This window comes from Myotis brandtii, unplaced genomic scaffold, assembly GCF_000412655.1.
Source record: "Myotis brandtii unplaced genomic scaffold, ASM41265v1 scaffold3278, whole genome shotgun sequence".
Classification (NCBI taxonomy): Eukaryota; Metazoa; Chordata; class Mammalia; order Chiroptera; family Vespertilionidae; genus Myotis; species Myotis brandtii.
In genome coordinates this window covers 23,551-40,944 of record NW_005362619.1, presented here as the reverse complement: position 1 = coordinate 40,944, position 17,394 = coordinate 23,551, and the positions used below count along the sequence as shown (strand labels likewise).

At 48.6% G+C, this 17,394-nt stretch overlaps 2 protein-coding genes across 2 annotated transcripts in view; one reads left to right on the top strand and one right to left on the bottom strand.

Annotated features, from left to right (window-relative positions):
• GP6 (glycoprotein VI (platelet)) overlaps positions 1 to 6,133 on the top strand; it is a 9,809-nt gene extending 3,676 nt beyond the window's left edge. Inside the window, exons 2-7 of the mRNA XM_014543523.1 lie at positions 5 to 327; positions 2,326 to 2,610; positions 4,047 to 4,100; positions 4,780 to 4,830; positions 5,107 to 5,157; positions 5,625 to 6,133. Of these exons, the coding sequence (XP_014399009.1) occupies positions 5 to 327; positions 2,326 to 2,610; positions 4,047 to 4,100; positions 4,780 to 4,830; positions 5,107 to 5,157; positions 5,625 to 5,896 (1,036 nt within the window). The 3' untranslated portion in view covers positions 5,897 to 6,133. The remainder of the gene's footprint in view (positions 1 to 4; positions 328 to 2,325; positions 2,611 to 4,046; positions 4,101 to 4,779; positions 4,831 to 5,106; positions 5,158 to 5,624) is intronic.
• A 395-nt stretch (positions 6,134 to 6,528) lies between these two features.
• LOC102246654 (NACHT, LRR and PYD domains-containing protein 2) overlaps positions 6,529 to 17,394 on the bottom strand; it is a 25,695-nt gene continuing 14,829 nt past the window's right edge. Inside the window, 4 exon segments of the mRNA XM_005871025.2 lie at positions 6,529 to 7,054; positions 8,111 to 8,281; positions 9,594 to 9,764; positions 13,380 to 13,550. Coding sequence (XP_005871087.1) covers positions 6,916 to 7,054; positions 8,111 to 8,281; positions 9,594 to 9,764; positions 13,380 to 13,550 — 652 coding nt within the window. The 3' untranslated portion in view covers positions 6,529 to 6,915.

Below are 17,394 nucleotides of genomic sequence, written 5' to 3'. Positions count from 1 at the left end.
GGAGCGGGCAGGGCGGGAGGGCCCGGGGCCCGGCTGACCCCCACGGCCCTCCGCTTGCTTCCCTCCCAGAGCCACTGCCCAAGCCCACCCTCCGGGCCCTGCCCAGCCCCCTGGTGCCCCTGGACAAGCCGGTGACAGTCCGCTGCCAGGGCCCCCCCGGCGTGGACTTGTACCGCCTGGAGAAGCTGAGGTCCGGGAGGTACATGAACGTGGCCTCCCTCAACATCCCGGCCATGGAGCACACCTCTGCCGGGCCGTACCGCTGCTCCTACCAGAACGGCAGTCGCTGGTCCCTGCCCAGCGAGCAGCTGGAGCTGGTGGCCACCGGTAACTGGGCGGACGGACGGACAGGACGGGGCGGAAGGGCCGACGGTGCTTGGTTCTTGGGCTTGAAGGGGGTGAATGGGGGGAGATGATTATGATAAACTCAGCGTCTCCAGGGGCTGGAACTAGGGTAGGGCAGTGAGGCCTATCTCTATCTCTATCTCTATCTCTATCTCTATCTCTATCTCTATCTCTATCTCTATCTCTATCTCTATCTCTATCTCTATCTCTATCTCTATCTCTATCTCTATCTCTATCTCTATCTCTATCTCTATCTCTATCTCTATCTCTATCTCTATCTCTATCTCTATCTCTATCTCTATCTCTATCTCTATCTCTATCTCTATCTCTATCTCTATCTCTATCTCTATCTCTATCTCTATCTCTATCTCTATCTCTATCTCTATCTCTATCTCTATCTCTATCTCTATCTCTATCTCTATCTCTATCTCTATCTCTATCTCTATCTCTATCTCTATCTCTATCTCTATCTCTATCTCTATCTCTATCATCTCTCCCTCCCTCCAGTGAGGATTTAAAAAAACACCAGTGACCTAAGCCAGTCGGAGAAAGACAAGTACCAGATGATTTCACTCATACATGGAATCTAATGAACAAAATGAACTAACAAGCAAAATAGAGACAGATTCCTAGAGAGAGAGCAGCTGGTGTGTGTGTGTGTGCGCGTGTGTGTGCGTGCGTGTGTGTGAAGGGAATGAGCATAAAAAGAAAAAGAAAGAGAAAAATGCATGGACACGGACCACAGTGTGGTGACTGCCAGGGGGAGGGGAGGGAAGGGGAGGTGGAGGCGGGCACAGGGGGATACATGGTGATGGAAGGAGACATGACTTGGGGTGGTGAACACACCACGCAGCGTGCAGGTGATAAGTTGTGCGGAACTGTGCACCTGAAACCTGTATAATTTTGTTAACCAGTGTCACCCCAATAACCAGTGTCACCCCAATGCATTCAATAAGAAGGAACAAGCACAAAAGAAACAGTTGCCCGTTGGGCAAAGGTGTAGCTACAGTGACGTTCACTACGATTTGTTTATGAGGTTTAAGTTTCTTTCGTTTTTGCTTTTTGTTAATCCTTACCCAAGGATCTTTTTCCCACTGAATTTTAGGGAGAGTAGAAGGGAGGGAGGGAAAGGAGAGAGAGAGAAAGAGAGAGAGAGAGAGAGAGAGGAAGAGAAAGAGAGAGATGAGAGAGACACATTGATTGGTTGCCTCTCGCATGCGCCCGGACCAGGGCCGGGGGATCCAGCCTACAGCTGAGGCATGTGCCCTTGACCGGACTCAAACCCGGGACCCTTCAGTCTGAGGGCTGACTCTATCCCCCGAGCCAAACTGGCTAGGGCTATGATGTTTAACTTTGCACATTTAAAAAAATATTTTATTGATTTTTTACAGAGAGGAAGGGAGAGGCCCACACACTCCCCACTGGGGATGTGCCCGCAACCAAGGTACATGCCCTTGACCGGAATCGAACCTGGGACCCTTCAGTTTGCAGGCCCACGCTCTATCCACTGAGCCAAACCAGTTAGGGCAACTTTGCACATTTTTAATTTTTTAAAAATATATTTTATTGATTTTTCAAAGAGAGGAAGGGAGAGAGATAGTCAGAAACATCGATCAGCTGCCTCCCACACACTCCCCACTGGGGATGTGCCCGCAACCAAGGTACATGCCCTTGACCGGAATCGAACCTGGGACCCTTGAGTCCGCAGGCCGACGCTCTATCCACGGAGCCAAACCAGTTAGGGCAACTTTGCACATTTTTTAATTTTACAGAGAGGAGGGGAAAGGGAGAGAGAGATAGAAACATCGGTGGGCTGTCTCCTGCTCACCCCCTACTGGCGATCAAGCTGACAATGCGGGCGTGTGCCCTGACTGGGAATCAAACCGGCGACCTCTCTGCACCGGACGATGTTCAGCCAACTGAGCCACACCTCGGCCGGGCAGGCTGCTGTCTTTGATCCCAGAGTTCTTTTGTTCACAGGAATTTACGACAAGCCCACGCTCTCCGCCCAGCCCGGCCCTTCGGTGTCCCTCGGAGCGGACGTGACGCTCCAGTGCCGGAGCAAATACGGTTTTGACCAATACGCTCTGTACAAGAAGGGGGACACGGGGCCTTACAAGAGCCCTGAGCGGTGGGACCAGGCCAACTTCCCCATCACCACGGTCACGGCCGCCCACAGCGGGACCTACCAGTGCTACGGCTTCTCCAGCAGCAACCCGTACCTGTGGTCTGCCCCCAGCGACCCCCTGGAGCTTGTGGTCACGGGTAAGGGGGTGCAGGCCAGACCTTCCTTCCTCTGCCTTGGCAGACCCTGATGCAAGCTCCCAGGGGAGGGACCCAGAGGTGCAAAGGGTGGACTTTATGCCAACACCAGAGCTTCTTCTCTCCCAGGAGTCTTTAATGTTTAAAAAATATTTTTATTGATTTCAGAGAGGAAGGGAGAGGGAGAGAGAGAGAGAAACATCAATGATGAGAGAGAATCATGGATCGACTGCCTCCTGCAGGCCCCATACTGAGGATCGAGCTGGGAACCCGGGCATGTGCTCTTGACGGGGAATGGAACCGTGACCTCCAGGTTCATAGGTCAATGCTCAACACTGAGCCACACCGGCCGGGCTCTTTATTATTTTACTAGAGGCCCGGTGCATGGATTCATGCATCAGTCTGCCTCCTGCAGGCCCCATACTGAGGATCGAGCTGGGAACCCGGGCATGTGCTCTTGACGGGGAATGGAACCGTGACCTCCAGGTTCATAGGTCAATGCTCAACACTGAGCCACACCGGCCGGGCTCTTTATTATTTTACCAGAGGCCCGGTGCATGGATTCATGCACCAGTGGGGGTCCCTCAGCCTGGCTTGCACCCTCTTGCAATCGGGACCCCTCAGGGGGTGTCGGACTGCCGGTTTCGGCCCGATCCCCTGGCCTGCGGCAGTCTGACATCCCCTGAGGGATGTAATAGTGTGCAAAGTGGCAGACGGCCAGGGAGGAACCCAAGGCCTGGCCAGGCGCCCGCAGCTCCAGCTCATCCTGGCCCCATTGCCCCTGCTGCTACTGCTCACAGCTGTGCTCGCCAGCCATGAGCCCGGTGTCTGGCGCCTAAAGTCAGCTGAGCGGCGCTCCCACTGTGGGAGTGCACTGACCACCAGGGGGCAGCTGCTGCATTGAGTGTCTGGCCCCTGGTGGTCAGTGCGCGTTATAGTGACTGGTCAACTGGTCGTTCGGTCGTTCAGGCTTTTATATATATAGATTGTTGACCGTATTAGAGGTGTCCCCCCCTTGCTCCCTTCCTCCCAGCCCCGGCTTTTCCCCTAGGTCTTCCCCACACTATTATCTACGTCCCTGGGGTACATATATGTACATATGCATATAATCTCTTCCAATCTCCCCCTCCTCCCTCCCAGATCTGTCAGTCTGTTCCATGCACCCATGCCTCTGGATCCATTTTGTTCATCAGTTTATTATTTTGTTCATTAGATTCCACACATGCGTGAGATCCTATGGCACTTGCCTTTCTCTGACGGGCTTATTTTACTGAACACAATGCTCTCCAGGTTAGGGGGGCCTTGGAAATGCTACTTAACACCCAGCGGTGTTAAGATTTGTGTTCATTTTCCAGGCGAGGAATCTGGGTGGCAAAGTGTTTTTGCTCAGAAAACACAGCTAACAGGCCACAGAATTCCCTCTTTTTCTGATTTCTCAGGGGTCTCTGGGACACCCAGCCAGTCACCCACAGAAGCACCTTCCTCTACAACACGTAAGTCCTGAAGGGTTCACCCTGGTGTCTGGGGTCCAAGGCACGTGGACCCCTTCTTTTTCATCCTCATCTGAGGATATGTCTATTGATTTTTACAGGGAGGGAGGGTGAGAGAGAGAAACATTGATTGGTTGCCCTCCTATATATGCCCTGACCAGGGATCCAACCCATAACTTAGGCAGGTGTCCTGACTGGGAATCAAACTTACTTTTTGGTGCATGGGATGATGCTCCAACCAACTGAGCCACACCAGCCAGGGCCATTGGTCGATTCTTGTATGTGCCCCGACTGGGGACCAAACCTACAATCTTGGAGTATCAGGACGATGCTCTAACCAACTGAGCTACCCGGCCAGGGCCACTACTAGTTTAATTTTCACATCGACGGAGTAGAGGAGATGGCCCCATCCCTTTACTCTCCCCTTAAAAACCCCCAAAACTTTATTGTTGAAAGTATTACAGATGTCCCCCCTACCCCCATTGACCCCTTCTAGCCCACATCTGCCCTTGCCCCAGGCCTTCACCACACTACTGTCTACTATGTCCATGGGTGGTGCATATATGCATACAAGGTCTTTGGTTAATTTCTTCCCATCCACCCACTCACCTTCCCTCTGAGATTCGATAGTCTTTTTCATGCTTCTCTGTTCTTCCTTTTTAAAATATTATTTTTATCCCAGGGCCTTCTAGGGATACCACCACCTTTTCAGGGGGGCCAGGCTCTACAACGGGTAAGTGGTTCTCTCTGGACTTTCTTTCTCCTCACCTGTGTCTTTTTTCTGATTTTTTTAGTCTTTTTTGTTGAAAGTATTACATATGTCCTCTTCCTCCCCCCTCCCCCATCTATCCCCTCCAGCCCACCCAATTCCACCCCAGGTTCTCACCACCCACTGTCTGTGTCCATGGGTTATGCACACAAGTTCTTTGGCTAATCTCTTCCTATCCACTCACCCACTCCCACCTTCCCTCTGATATTTGACAGTCTTTTTTTTTTTTTATTATCCCAGAGTCTTCTAGGGATACCACCATCTTTTCCAAGAGGCCAGGCTCTACAACTGGTAAGTGGTCCTCCTCTCTGGACCTTCCTTCTCCCCACCCCTGTGTCTTTATCTAAAGCTCACTGCTTTCCCAATACAGAAGCCATGGCTCTGGGATCTTGGGCCCTGATACACCCAGTGTGAGGGGGAGGGGAAATAACAGTAGATGGAGCTCAGACTTGGGAAGGTTGAGGTCTTCTGGAAGATCAGAGTAAGATCCATTCCACCTCCACCCCCCTTATAGTAGCCTTTTCTTCCACAATCTGCCAAATAGCCAGGGAGTGTCTGTGTAGGGGCGGGTTGCATCTGAGGCCTGATGATGGAAGAGGTTCTACTCAGGGAACTGGGCTTATTGACCCTGGGGGAGAGGGGAGGGGCCCTGCTGGAAGGAGGTTGGCATCCCAGCTAGCAGAGTAACAGGACTCCAGGTGAGGGAATACGGCTATGAGAAGCCCACGACAGAGCTCCCATCTCTCTTCATTCCCCAGGCCTTGCCCATCAGGACTACACTAAGGGGAACCTGGTCCGGATATGCCTCGGGGCTGCGATTCTCTTACTCCTGGCGGGCATCCTGGTAGAAGATTGGCACAGCCGGAAGAAATTCCGGCTGCACTGGGTCCCGGCTGTCCACAGGCCACTCCCACCCCTCCCAGGGGCTCAGAAGTCACAAAATGGTCAGGACGGGGGTCGACCAGTTGGCCATTTCCAGGGTTTGCCACCATCAGAACCTCAAGACGTGGCTGTATCCAAGAGGTCATGAGAGCAGGGAGGGGACTGCGGGTGTGTGTGTGTGTGTGTGTGTGTGTGTGTGTGTGTGTGTGTGTGTGTCTTCTTGGGGCTCCATCAAGGAGCCGTTGAGTCAATGTCTATTTGGCTTTCTGATTGCTTCTCAGCCTTTAAGGCCAAGTGCACTTGGCTTTCTGTTGATTAACCAAAGAACTTATATGCATATATTCATTGCTCATGGACACAGACAATAGGGTGGTAAAAGCCTAGGGCTGGGCTGGGCGGGAACTGGGTGAGAGGAGCAATGGGGAGGGGGGGAAATGGAGGACATCTGTAAGACTCAACAATGAAGATTAAAAAAAGAGAACTCCCTCTGTTTGGGGTGGAAAGAATCAAACCAGCAACCCCTCAGTCCACCGGCCAATGCTCTATCCACTGAGCCAAACCGGCTAGGGCTAGTCACTCATGTCTTGCACATTGTGGCTCTTACAACATCCTCACCGCAACATCATACTTCCCTCTTTTTTAAAAAAAATGTTTTCATCGATTTTTAGATAGAGAAATGGAGAGGAGGATAGAAACATTGCTTAGAGAGAAACATCGATTGGCTGCCCCCTGTACACCCCTCTACTGGGGATGGAGCCAACCACCCGGGCATGTACCCTGACTGGGATTCGAACCAGTGACCTCTGGTGCATGGGAGGATGCTCAATCCACTGAGCCACTGGCCGGGCTTTCCTCTTTCTTCAGCCTTCTCTCAGATGGCTCCTGGATGGACCTCTGCATCTGGTCTGACTCTGTTAATAAATACAACGTCCTCCACAAGTGCGTGCACCTTTATTTCTCTTGATCAACTCGTGATTGGGGCAGCTCATCATAACAGGATTAAGTGACACGTGCGTGTTTTGTGTAAGGGGGAGGGTGCAACCATGGCTCAGATCCCATCGGGTCCAGAAACTCCTGACACTGAGCGGGCTCACGGGAAGCTCACCCTCGCCTCGAAGAGCCGTGGCGCCTTGATTGGAGGGACAACGAATGACTCGGAGCGGGGATTCAGAAAATAAAGTCTGCAGAAGAAGGCCTGTTATTTCTGGGCTCTTGGTTGTCCCTCTCAATAGTCAGTTTTGGGTTGCCCTCTTTGATTTCTTCCAGCAGCTTCTGGATTTGGGCATCAGAATGATCGATCTTCAACCTGGTGGTACAATGGGGAGTGAGGGGGGCGGAATCAAAGGTTTCTTGTTGCTTCCAGGAGACTCATTCCAGACCCCCACCCCCCCAAGCACCCGTATGCGTTAGGGATTTTCAGCAAAGGGACCACTTTATGTATTCGTCTGTGCTGCCAGGCAGAGTTCCATATGGACTTGATAGGGAAGAAATATGATATCAGGCTACCCTCCTGATGGCATCAAGCCACTGGCGAGCTTGGGATGCTCGGAGGTTCTTGGGTGATTTTCACGTCCTCCTTAGTGTGAGAGATGGAACTGACGAATGTACCTGTGACATGGCTCTAATATCTACCGGCTCCATATCTTACTCTGTCGACTTCTGCTACGTAGGTGGACCCAGGATGAGACCGACAAACTCAAGCCAAGTCAGCCAGGCCAGTTTTTTATCCCTCTCTGGCTACATGATGCTATCTCCTGACCATGCTTTTTTTTTTTTTTTTATTAATCCTTACCTGAGGGTATTTTTTTTCATTGATTTTTTTTTAGCAAGAGAGGAAGGGAGGGACGGGGGGTGGGGGAGAGAGAGAGAGAGAGAGAGAGAGAGAGAGAGAGAGAGAAACATCAATGTGAGGAGACACATTGATTGGTTGCCTCCTGCACATGCTCGGACCTGGGCCACGGATCGAATCTGCAACCCAGGCACATGCCTTTAACTGGGAATCAAACCTGAGACCCTTCAGTGATGCTATAACCGTTGAGCAACACCATCCAGGGCTAACCATGCTTTATTTAACCTCTGATGATAGATAGTGGCCCCATTTCTAAGATTCACTCCTTGGTAACTATGGTAACTATCGAGCCTGAAACCCCGGGCATGTCCCCTGACCGGGAATCGAACCGTGACCTCCTGGTTTATGGGTCAAAGCAACAAGAGGAATCGACAGACAAATTACCTGGTGACCGAACATCAATGGATTAAAACTGAATGTTAGGGATAGACGTGCCTACGAGGAATCCTGTCGTTGGTGCTCCCCCCAAATCTACAATCATGGCGCGAACCCTGGGGCATAGGAGGGTCATACCTGAGTTTCTGCAGAGGGCAACTTTGAAGCTTCAGGGCATCTCCCAGCACCTTTATCCCGCTGTACTCCAGGGAATTCTGGCCCAGGTCCAGAGTGACGAGGTGCTGGTTGCTGCTAAGGGCCGACGAGAGGTATGCACAACTAAAAGGGGTAATCGCACACCCCCATAACCTGTAGGTGAAGCACTAAAATCCATCATTCATTCATTCATTCATTCATTCATCCAGTGCTTATTGATACCGTCCTATATGCCAGGCACACTGTTGGGTGTTGGGGATCCAACAGTGAACCACACGAGTGAGTTTCTTCCCTCTGAGTTTGGCGATAGGGAACAGAGCAGGTAAAGCAACATCAAGGCAGTCACGGTGAGTGAGCCAGGAAGGGCTGTAGGTGATGTCACAGATAAGCCAGGGAGGACTGGAGGTGGGGTCACAGATAAGAGGGGGCCAGCTCAAAGAAGGCCCTTAGGTCTTGGTAAACTTAGGATTTTACTTGGAAGGAGATGGGGAAGCACAGAGGGTGTTGATCAGAAGGGTGACAAAAGTTACACCTTAGAAGGCAGTCTTATGGGTGGTTGAAAAACTGTAGGGCACGAAGAAGGCGGGATTCAGACTGATTTGAAAACTCAGCCACAACCCACATGTTATCAGTATGTGTGTGGGGGTAGAGAACAGATCTAGATATGGAAGGGGGGTAGCATGATTTCAACAAGGATTCGATACTTGAACTTATTGAATCCAGAGACAGAAAGGAAAGGGGAGAGGAAGAGGGGAGAGAGAGAGAGAGAGAGAGAGAGAGAGAGAGAGAGAGAGGGAATGAGAGACAGAGATTTATAGTTCTACTTATGCATGCATTCATTTGTTGATTCTTGTATGTGCTGAGGATTGAACCTGCAACATTGGCATATAGAAGACGATGCTCCAACCAACTGAGCTACCCAGCCAGGGCTATCCTAGAGGCCTTTTGAAATACTTAATTGATTAAAAAAATTCCTTATTGTTGAAAGTATTAATATGCGCCTTAACCGGTTTGGCTCAGTGGATAGAGCGTCAGCCTGCGGACTGAAGGGTCCCAGGTTTGATTCCGGTCAAGGGCATGTACCTTGGTTGCAGGCACATCCCCAGTAGAGGGTGTGCAGGAGGCAGCTGATCGATGTTTCTCTCTCATCGATGTTTCTAACTCTCTATCCCTCTCCCTTCCTCTCTGTAAAAAATCAATAAAATATATTATAAAAAAAGGTACAAGTCTTATTAAAAAAAAGTATTACATATGCCTCCCATTTCCCCCATTGACCTCTTCTAGCCCCCCTGCCCCACCCCAGCCTTTACCACCCTCCAATCCTTTCTTATTACGAGCACATGGCACAATTACATGCCTACACATCTCAATATTGTCATCAATAGAGCTGGGGGGCGGGGAGGGAGATTGCTACACTGATATTTCATTTCAGGTGCAGATTAAAGTACAAAAACCATGAACTGACCATAGACATCTTAGGTGACACAGCGGTTTCTTCAGAGCCTCACACAGAAACTTCACCCCAGTGATTCCGATGTGGTTCAGCCCCAGGTCCAAGTGCGTGAGACTAGAGCTTTCTTGGAGGAGCTTGGCGAGGATGATGCAGCCGTCACTGGTTATGTTGCAGTGGAACAGCCTGGAGGTCGGTCGCAGGAAGGAAAAAACAACAACAAACTGTTAGTGCTCACTGGTGTGATGTAACCACACCATGATTGGCAAGCTCAAGCCATGGGGTTATTTATTTATAAAATATTTTTATTGATTTCAGAGAGGAAGGGAGAGGGAGAGCGAGAGAGAAACATCAATGATGAGAGAGAATCATGGATCGGCTGCCTGCTGCACACCCCCTACTGGGGATCGAGCCCACAACCTGGGCATGTGCCCTTGACCAGAATCGAATCCAGGACCCTTTAGTCCGCAGGCCGACGCTTTATCCACTGAACCAAATCTGCTAGGGCGGCTTATTTTAGTCATTATTACTTATTGATTTTTTAAAAAATATATATTTTATTGATTTTTTACAGATAGGAAGGGAGAGAGATAGAGAGTTAGAAACATCGATAAGAGAGAAACATCGAACAGCTGCCTTTTTATTGATTTCAGAGAGGAAGGGAGAGGGAGAGCGAGAGAGAAACATCAATGATGAGAGAGAATCATGGATCGGCTGCCTGCTGCACACCCCCTACTGGGGATCGAGCCCACAACCTGGGCATGTGCCCTTGACCAGAATCGAATCCAGGACCCTTTAGTCCGCAGGCCGACGCTTTATCCACTGAACCAAACCTGCTAGGGCGGCTTATTTTAGTCATTATTATTTATTGATTGATTTTTCAAAATTGAATTTATTGGGGGCGATAGTGGTTAATAAAATTATGCAAGTTTCGGACATAGAATTCTACAGCACATCATCTGTATATTGTATTGTGTGTTCACCACCCCAAGTCAAGTCTCCTTCTATCATTTATTCCCCCTTTACCAAACTCTTCTACCTTCCCCCACCTCTCCTCTGGCAATCACCATACTGTTATCTGTGTCCATGAGCCTTTTTTTTCAAAATTGAATTTATTGGGGGCGATAGTGGTTAATAAAATTATGCAGGTTTCGGACATACAATTCTACAACACATCATCTGTGTATTGTGTTGTGTGTTCACCATCCCAAGTCAAGTCTCCTATCACTATTTATCCCCCCTTTACCAAACTCTTCTACCTTCCCCCTCCTCCCCTCTGGCAATCACCATACTGTTGTCTGTGTCCATGAGCCTTTTTTTCTTTTCTTCTTTGCTTAATCCCTTCACCCTTCTCACCCAGCCCCCAAACCCCTCTTCTCTGACAGCTGTCCATCTGTTCTCTGTATCCTTGGGTCTGTCTCTACTTGGTGAGTTTATTTTGTTCATTCGATTCGTGTTGTTTTAAGCTACTTAGTTTGGGGTAATCTGTTACAGAAGCCCTGGGAAATCAGGACAGCTGGTCTGTATGATTTCTACTCTCACCATGGGGCAGAGAATTTCAACCCTACCTTGGTCTGCCACCTTCTACCAGGGGAAGTGGCCAATTGTATTGCCTAAATCCAGTTACTAGGAAAGTAGTGTCTTAGGCATGGAGGCCACCCACTATGTATCAGTTACCCAACTACACAGAATATCAGTGGTATTTCGCCTTAACTGTGTTTTTTTTTTAAATCTTCACCTAAGGATATTTTTTCCCCATCGATTTTTAGAGAGTGTGGAAGGGAGGGAGGAAGAGGGAGGGAAAGAGACAGAGAAACGAACATCGATGTGAGAAAGACACATTGATTGCCTTCTGTATGTGCCCTGACTGGGACCAGGGAATTGAAGCAATCCAGGTATGTGCTCTTGACTGGGAATCGAACATGACACTGCTCAGTGCATGGGCTGATGCTCTAACCACTGGGAAACCAGCCAGAGCGCTTACCTTAACTTTTTTTTAAAAAAAATTTAGCCCTGACTGGGACCAGGGAATTGAAGCAATCCAGGTATGTGCTCTTGACTGGGAATCGAACATGACACTGCTCAGTGCATGGGCTGATGCTCTAACCACTGGGAAACCAGCCAGAGCGCTTACCTTAACTTTTTTTTAAAAAAAATTTAAATTTATTGGTGAGAGAGAGAGAGAGAGAGAGAGAGAGAGAGAGAGATTTGTTGTCCCACTTATTTATGGATTTATTGGTTGATCCTTTTTTTCATTGGTTGATTCTTGTATGTGCCCTGACCTGGGATTGAATCACAACCTTGGTGTATTGGGCCGATGCTCTAACCAAGTGAGCGAACTGGCGAGGGCTGAAGTTGATGAGGTTTAAAGTCTAAAGTTGATAAGGTTTAAGTCTCAGTTTTCTGGTCTGCCCAGTGGGAGAAATGAGGCTGGGAGCACTGAACAAAACCATCTCTGGTAAGCCTTTAGCATAGCGCCTGGCACATCGTAAGTGTGCTTAGTAAGTGTTGACTGTCACTACTTTGTTTTTCTGTTTAGATGCCTTGGGTGGCGGCAAATTCTACTTTGATTTGAAGGTAGCGCTAGTGGGTGGGTAGCACCTTATTCCCTATAGAACTTCATACTACTATAGTGTTTTGGGGTTCAGAGAGTAGGAAAAAAATCTATCTCTCTCCAACCATAAGCTAAATACTACATGGAATTTTGAGTGAGGAGTTCTCAGACTGGGTGCCTTAAGGCATAGCGGAGATTAAACCTAGGAAAAGTTGACAGTTACTAACTACGGGAGGTGGTTTCGTAGATAACAAGTACAACAGGGATGTTAAAACCGTATAGAATCTCAGAACAGAAAGAGTGCAGCCCCATTTCTGCCTGAAAATTTGTCCCATGATTTTGGTATTTACAGGAGGAATATAATGAGTTAGTTGGTAAGTTAACACCATCTGTCCTCAACTGCAGGTACAGTTTCTGTGACATAGTTCTAAGAACATGCATAAGGAAATCAAACCTAGGTCCTGGCTGGGCAGCTCAATTGGTTAGAGCATCATCTCAATACATCAATGTTGTGGGCTCGATCCCTGGTCAGGGCACATATGAGAATCAACCAATGAATGCATAAATAAGTGGAACACTTTCTTTTTCTCTCTAAAATAAAAACATTAAAAAAATCAAACCTAGAAGTCAGCTACATCCCCCAAATTCCTGTAGAGTATTAATACCATTTGTACTTTTTCCCTATCACCCTTTCCCTAGGTCTCACCAGATCTAACCATCAACATCACACTTAAGGTAGTCAGAGAAATGATTAAGTCCAGCTGGAATTCAGCACACACACACACACACAGACACATATATACACACACAGACACACAACACACACAGGCACACATACACACACAGGCACACAACACACAGACACAGACACAGACACACAGACCTCTCTCAATGATCGTGTACGTGATCGCAGCCACGAAGAGACGGGAGGAGCGAGAGAAGGAGCAGCTGCACGGGACCCAAAACGGGAACCCAGTGTCTACCTCAGTAGGCTGCCCAGCAAATATGGGTGTTACCGTCGCTCTTGATGTGGCCCCCCTCTCTCAATGATCGTGTACGTGATCGCAGCCACGAAGAGACGGGAGGAGCGAGAGAAGAGTGAGCTGCACGGGACCCAAAACGGGAACCCAGTGTCTACCTCAGTAGGCTGCCCAGCAAATATGGGTGTTACCGTCGCTCTTCTCGATGTGGCCCCAGATCTAGAAACAAAGACGAAGATGCCCCGTGGGAGAAGAGGGGTCACTCACGACAACCGCTGTAGGATGCACTTGGGGTGTCTCAGGGTCATGTACAGCAGCCTGGCGCCCTCGTCCTGGAACTCATTGGCCGTGAGGTTCAAGCACGTGAGGGAATGGTTCGTCTCGAGGGAGGAGGCGAGATCAGCCCACTGCTGGGCGGTGGCCGAACAAGACACCAACCTGCAGGAGACATGGGAGGACGTCATCCTTGAGAACCAAACCCTGGACCGTGGCCCCCCGTTTCATTCCTCACGCCACTCCGTGAAGTGACACCCTGGACTACGTGGTCTGGAGTAGTGGTTGTCACAGCGTGGTCCCAGGACCACCTGCATCACCACCATTGGGCAACCAGCTGGAAGTGGAAATCTCCAGAAACGCTGGGTGTAGGGTCCAGTGACCTGTGTTTCCAGGTGTCCTGCAATGAGCACCTGGAAGATGAGTGAAAGCAAATTCTTGGGTCATATACCCAGAACCCGATTGAGAAGATCTTTGGGAGAACCAAGAATTTGGACTTTGAGAAGTTCCCAGGGAGCCCTGGCTGGGTGGCTCAGTCTGTTAGAGCGTTGTCCCCATATGCTAAGGTTGAGTGTTTGATTCCCTGGTCAGGGAATTAACAAATGAGTGCATAAGTAAGTGGAACAACAAATCTATGTTTCTCTCTCTTTCTCTCCCCCTTCCTTTCTCTCTCTCTAAAAAAAAAAAAAATCAAGAAATAAAAAAATGGCACCCACATTCAATTTCTGGAAATGAATATTCTTATTATGGTGCAATGGAATTTCACTGGATGTGTATCTCATGGCCTTTGGGGACAGGTTTCTAAAAACATTTGGTTCTTGCCCTAGCCAGGTGCCTCAGTTGGTTGAAGCGTCATCCTATACACCAAAAATGTTGTGGGTTTGTCCCCGGTCAGGGTGGATACAGGAGGCAACTGATCAATGTTTCTCTCTCACCTCTCTCTCTCTTTCTCTCTCTCAAAAATCAACAAAAACATATCCGGGGGTGACGATTAAAAAAAAATCCTGTTTTTTCCATTTACTATGCATGAAAATGTGGTCAAGTTACTTAAATTTATGAAACCTCATTCCCATCTTTAAGTTGGGAATAAGTCATACCCTCATGCGATAATTTGCATGAAATGCCAAGCAGAATGGATGTCACATAACTTACATTCATGAAAATTCAGTGAAAAGACATGTTTCTCTCTTAAGAGTCTCAACTGTAATAGAGGAACCAAAGTTAACTAGGGACTTGGAACACAAACTAGAACATTAACTGCTTCTGATAAAATAAGCCAAACATATATGGAGTCTTCTCCTTCCATTTTGGGTACCTGTTTATCCACCGAGAAACGAATTAGTGACCCAAATCTTGCAGTGACACAATGTAATTTTCCCGGTGAATCCCATGGGAAAGAGAAAGAAAGGTCACTTGTAATGATCGATAACGACAGTACCTGCTATTGAATGTGTATGTGCTTGGACGTGGTTTCATTCAATCCTCAAGTCCTTGTGAGATGGGCATTATTCAATTCTACTGATGGGGAGAAGACCTAGTTCAATAGCCCAAGATTCTATCAGTAAAGGAAGAGCCATAATTTGAGACCAAGAGGTTACATTAAATTGTGTTTCTGTTACTACTTAAACGTGGTCATGTGAAGGCCAATGGAACCCAATGATGAGTGATAACATGGAGAACTTCTTAAGGGGAGGTCTCTCAAACCAGAGGGGTACCAGGAAAGGGAACACCCGGTGTTCCTGAAGGGTCCTTTCATGCAAAAATAAGGCCAGTAGCCCTAGCTGGTTTGGCTCTGTGGATAGAGCATCGGCCTGCGGACCGAAGGGTCCCAGGTTCAATTCCAGTCAAGGGGGCACGTACCTGGATTGCAGGCTCCTCCCTGGCCCGGGCCCTTGTCAGGGCTCAAGCAGGAGACAACCAATCGATGTGTTTCTCTCACATGTTTCTCTCTGTCTTTCCCTCTCTCTTCCACTCTCTCTAAAAATCAATGAAAAAATATCCTTGGGTGAGGATTTAAAAAAATAATAAAAATAAAAAAGGCTAGTAGCTGGTATTCTGAATCATGACGTAAGAGACACGAGCCACAAACAAATGATGTCTGAGGATAACTCTAAGGTACCTGGGAGTTTGTTTGGACTCAGAGTTATTGTGTACAGTTGTCCGAGTTGTTCAGTGATCAACACAAGTGGAAACTCAACTCCAGCTCGCTTTCTATTCTGAGACGTGTACCTTGAGTGGTACTGATACTGTTGTAATTAGCTAGTCCTATATAATAAAAGGGTAAGTGCAAATTGACCCTAATGGCAGAACGACCAGAATGATGCTGCACCAGTCACTATGAGGTGCACTGATCACCTCTTGGTCCCTTTCCCTGATGGCCACTGGGGAACCAGGGGGTGGGTGGTGGCGGGTGTGGGGCAGGGCTGGCTGTGGGCAGCTCGGGAAGATGGCCCTAATGTCTGGCTTCCCCCTTTGCTCCTTTCCTATTATTAATAACTAGGGCCCTGACCGGTTTGGCTCAGTGGATAGAGCCTCGGCCTGCGGACTCAAGGGTCCCGGGTTCGATTCCGGTCAAGGGCATGTACCTTGGTTGCGGGCACATCCCCAGTAGGGGGTGTGCAGGAGGCAGCTGATCGATGTTTCTCTCTCATCGATGTGTCTGACTCTCTATCCCTCTCCCTTCCTCTCTGTAAAAAAATCAATAAAGTATATATAAAAAAATAACTAGGGACCATGCGCCAGGCATCTAGTTATTAATAATAGGAAAGGAGCAAAGGGGGAAGCCAGACATTATAAGCATGGCCATTTGGGCAGCTTCACCAGGGAGCTGCAATTTCACACTCCCCAGGGAGCCACCAGTCCATTCCCTCCAGAACACTGAGGGAAGAGGTCCAAAAAAGGGGAGGCAGACACAAGCCCAGTGAAGTTGGGGTGACATAAGAAGGTACTTGCCTGTCAGCCAAACCTGGGGACAGAGATGGTTGGCCAGAATAGGCGTGGCTACTACAAACCCATAAAAACTGAGGGACACATAATTTCCCAAACAACAGAATTCTCTCTCATGCTGCTCTGGACTCTTGGCTTGTGGGGCTTTTTTTGCTCCGGCTTCCTTGCATTTGCCTGTGTTTCCTCCATAGCCCTGTGGCCCTGAGGACACCACCACATGCAACGCACCTAGAGACTGTAGCTGGGAACACAAGCTAATCCAGCCTGATGCTGGACTGACACTGCTCCAACATGGAATGGAAGCTCTGGTCACTGACTTTGATTCTAGCCCCACTGAAGTCACACAGACACTTGTGATTCCATGGAAATAAAGCTTTCTATGCCCTGGCCAGCATGGCTCAGTAGTTAGAGCATTGGCCTGTGCACCAGAGAGTTGAGGGTTCAATTTCTGGTCAAGGGCATGTATCCGGTTTGCAAGTTCAATCCCCAATCCTGTTGGCGCACGTGTGGGAGGCAACCAATCAATGTGTCTCTCTCTCATCGATGTTTCTCTCTCTCTCTTCCTCCCCATCTCTTTCCCTCCCTTTCACTCTCTCTAAAAATCAATGGGAAAAATATCCTTGCGTGAGGATTAAAAATAATAATAATAAAGCTTTCTTTTTTCTTTCTCTTTTTTTTGGTTAATTCTCACCAGAGAAATTTTTCCATTGACTTTTTAGAGAATGTGGAAGAGAGAGGGAAATACAGAGAGAAACATTGATGTGAGAGAAACACATCAACTGGGCCTGTTCTGGGGAGGAGCATGAAACTAAATACGTGTTGTTAATTCTCACCAGAGAAATTTTTCCATTGACTTTTTAGGGAACGTGGAAGAGAGAGGGAAATACAGAGAGAAACATTGATGTGAGAGAAACACATCAACTGGGCCTGGACTGGGGAGGAGCATGGAACTAAGTACGTGTCCTTGATCGGAATTGAACCTGGGACCCTTCAGTCCACAGGCCGACACTCTGTCCACCGAGCCAGACTGGCTAGGGCAGTGGTTCTCAACCTGTGGGTCGCG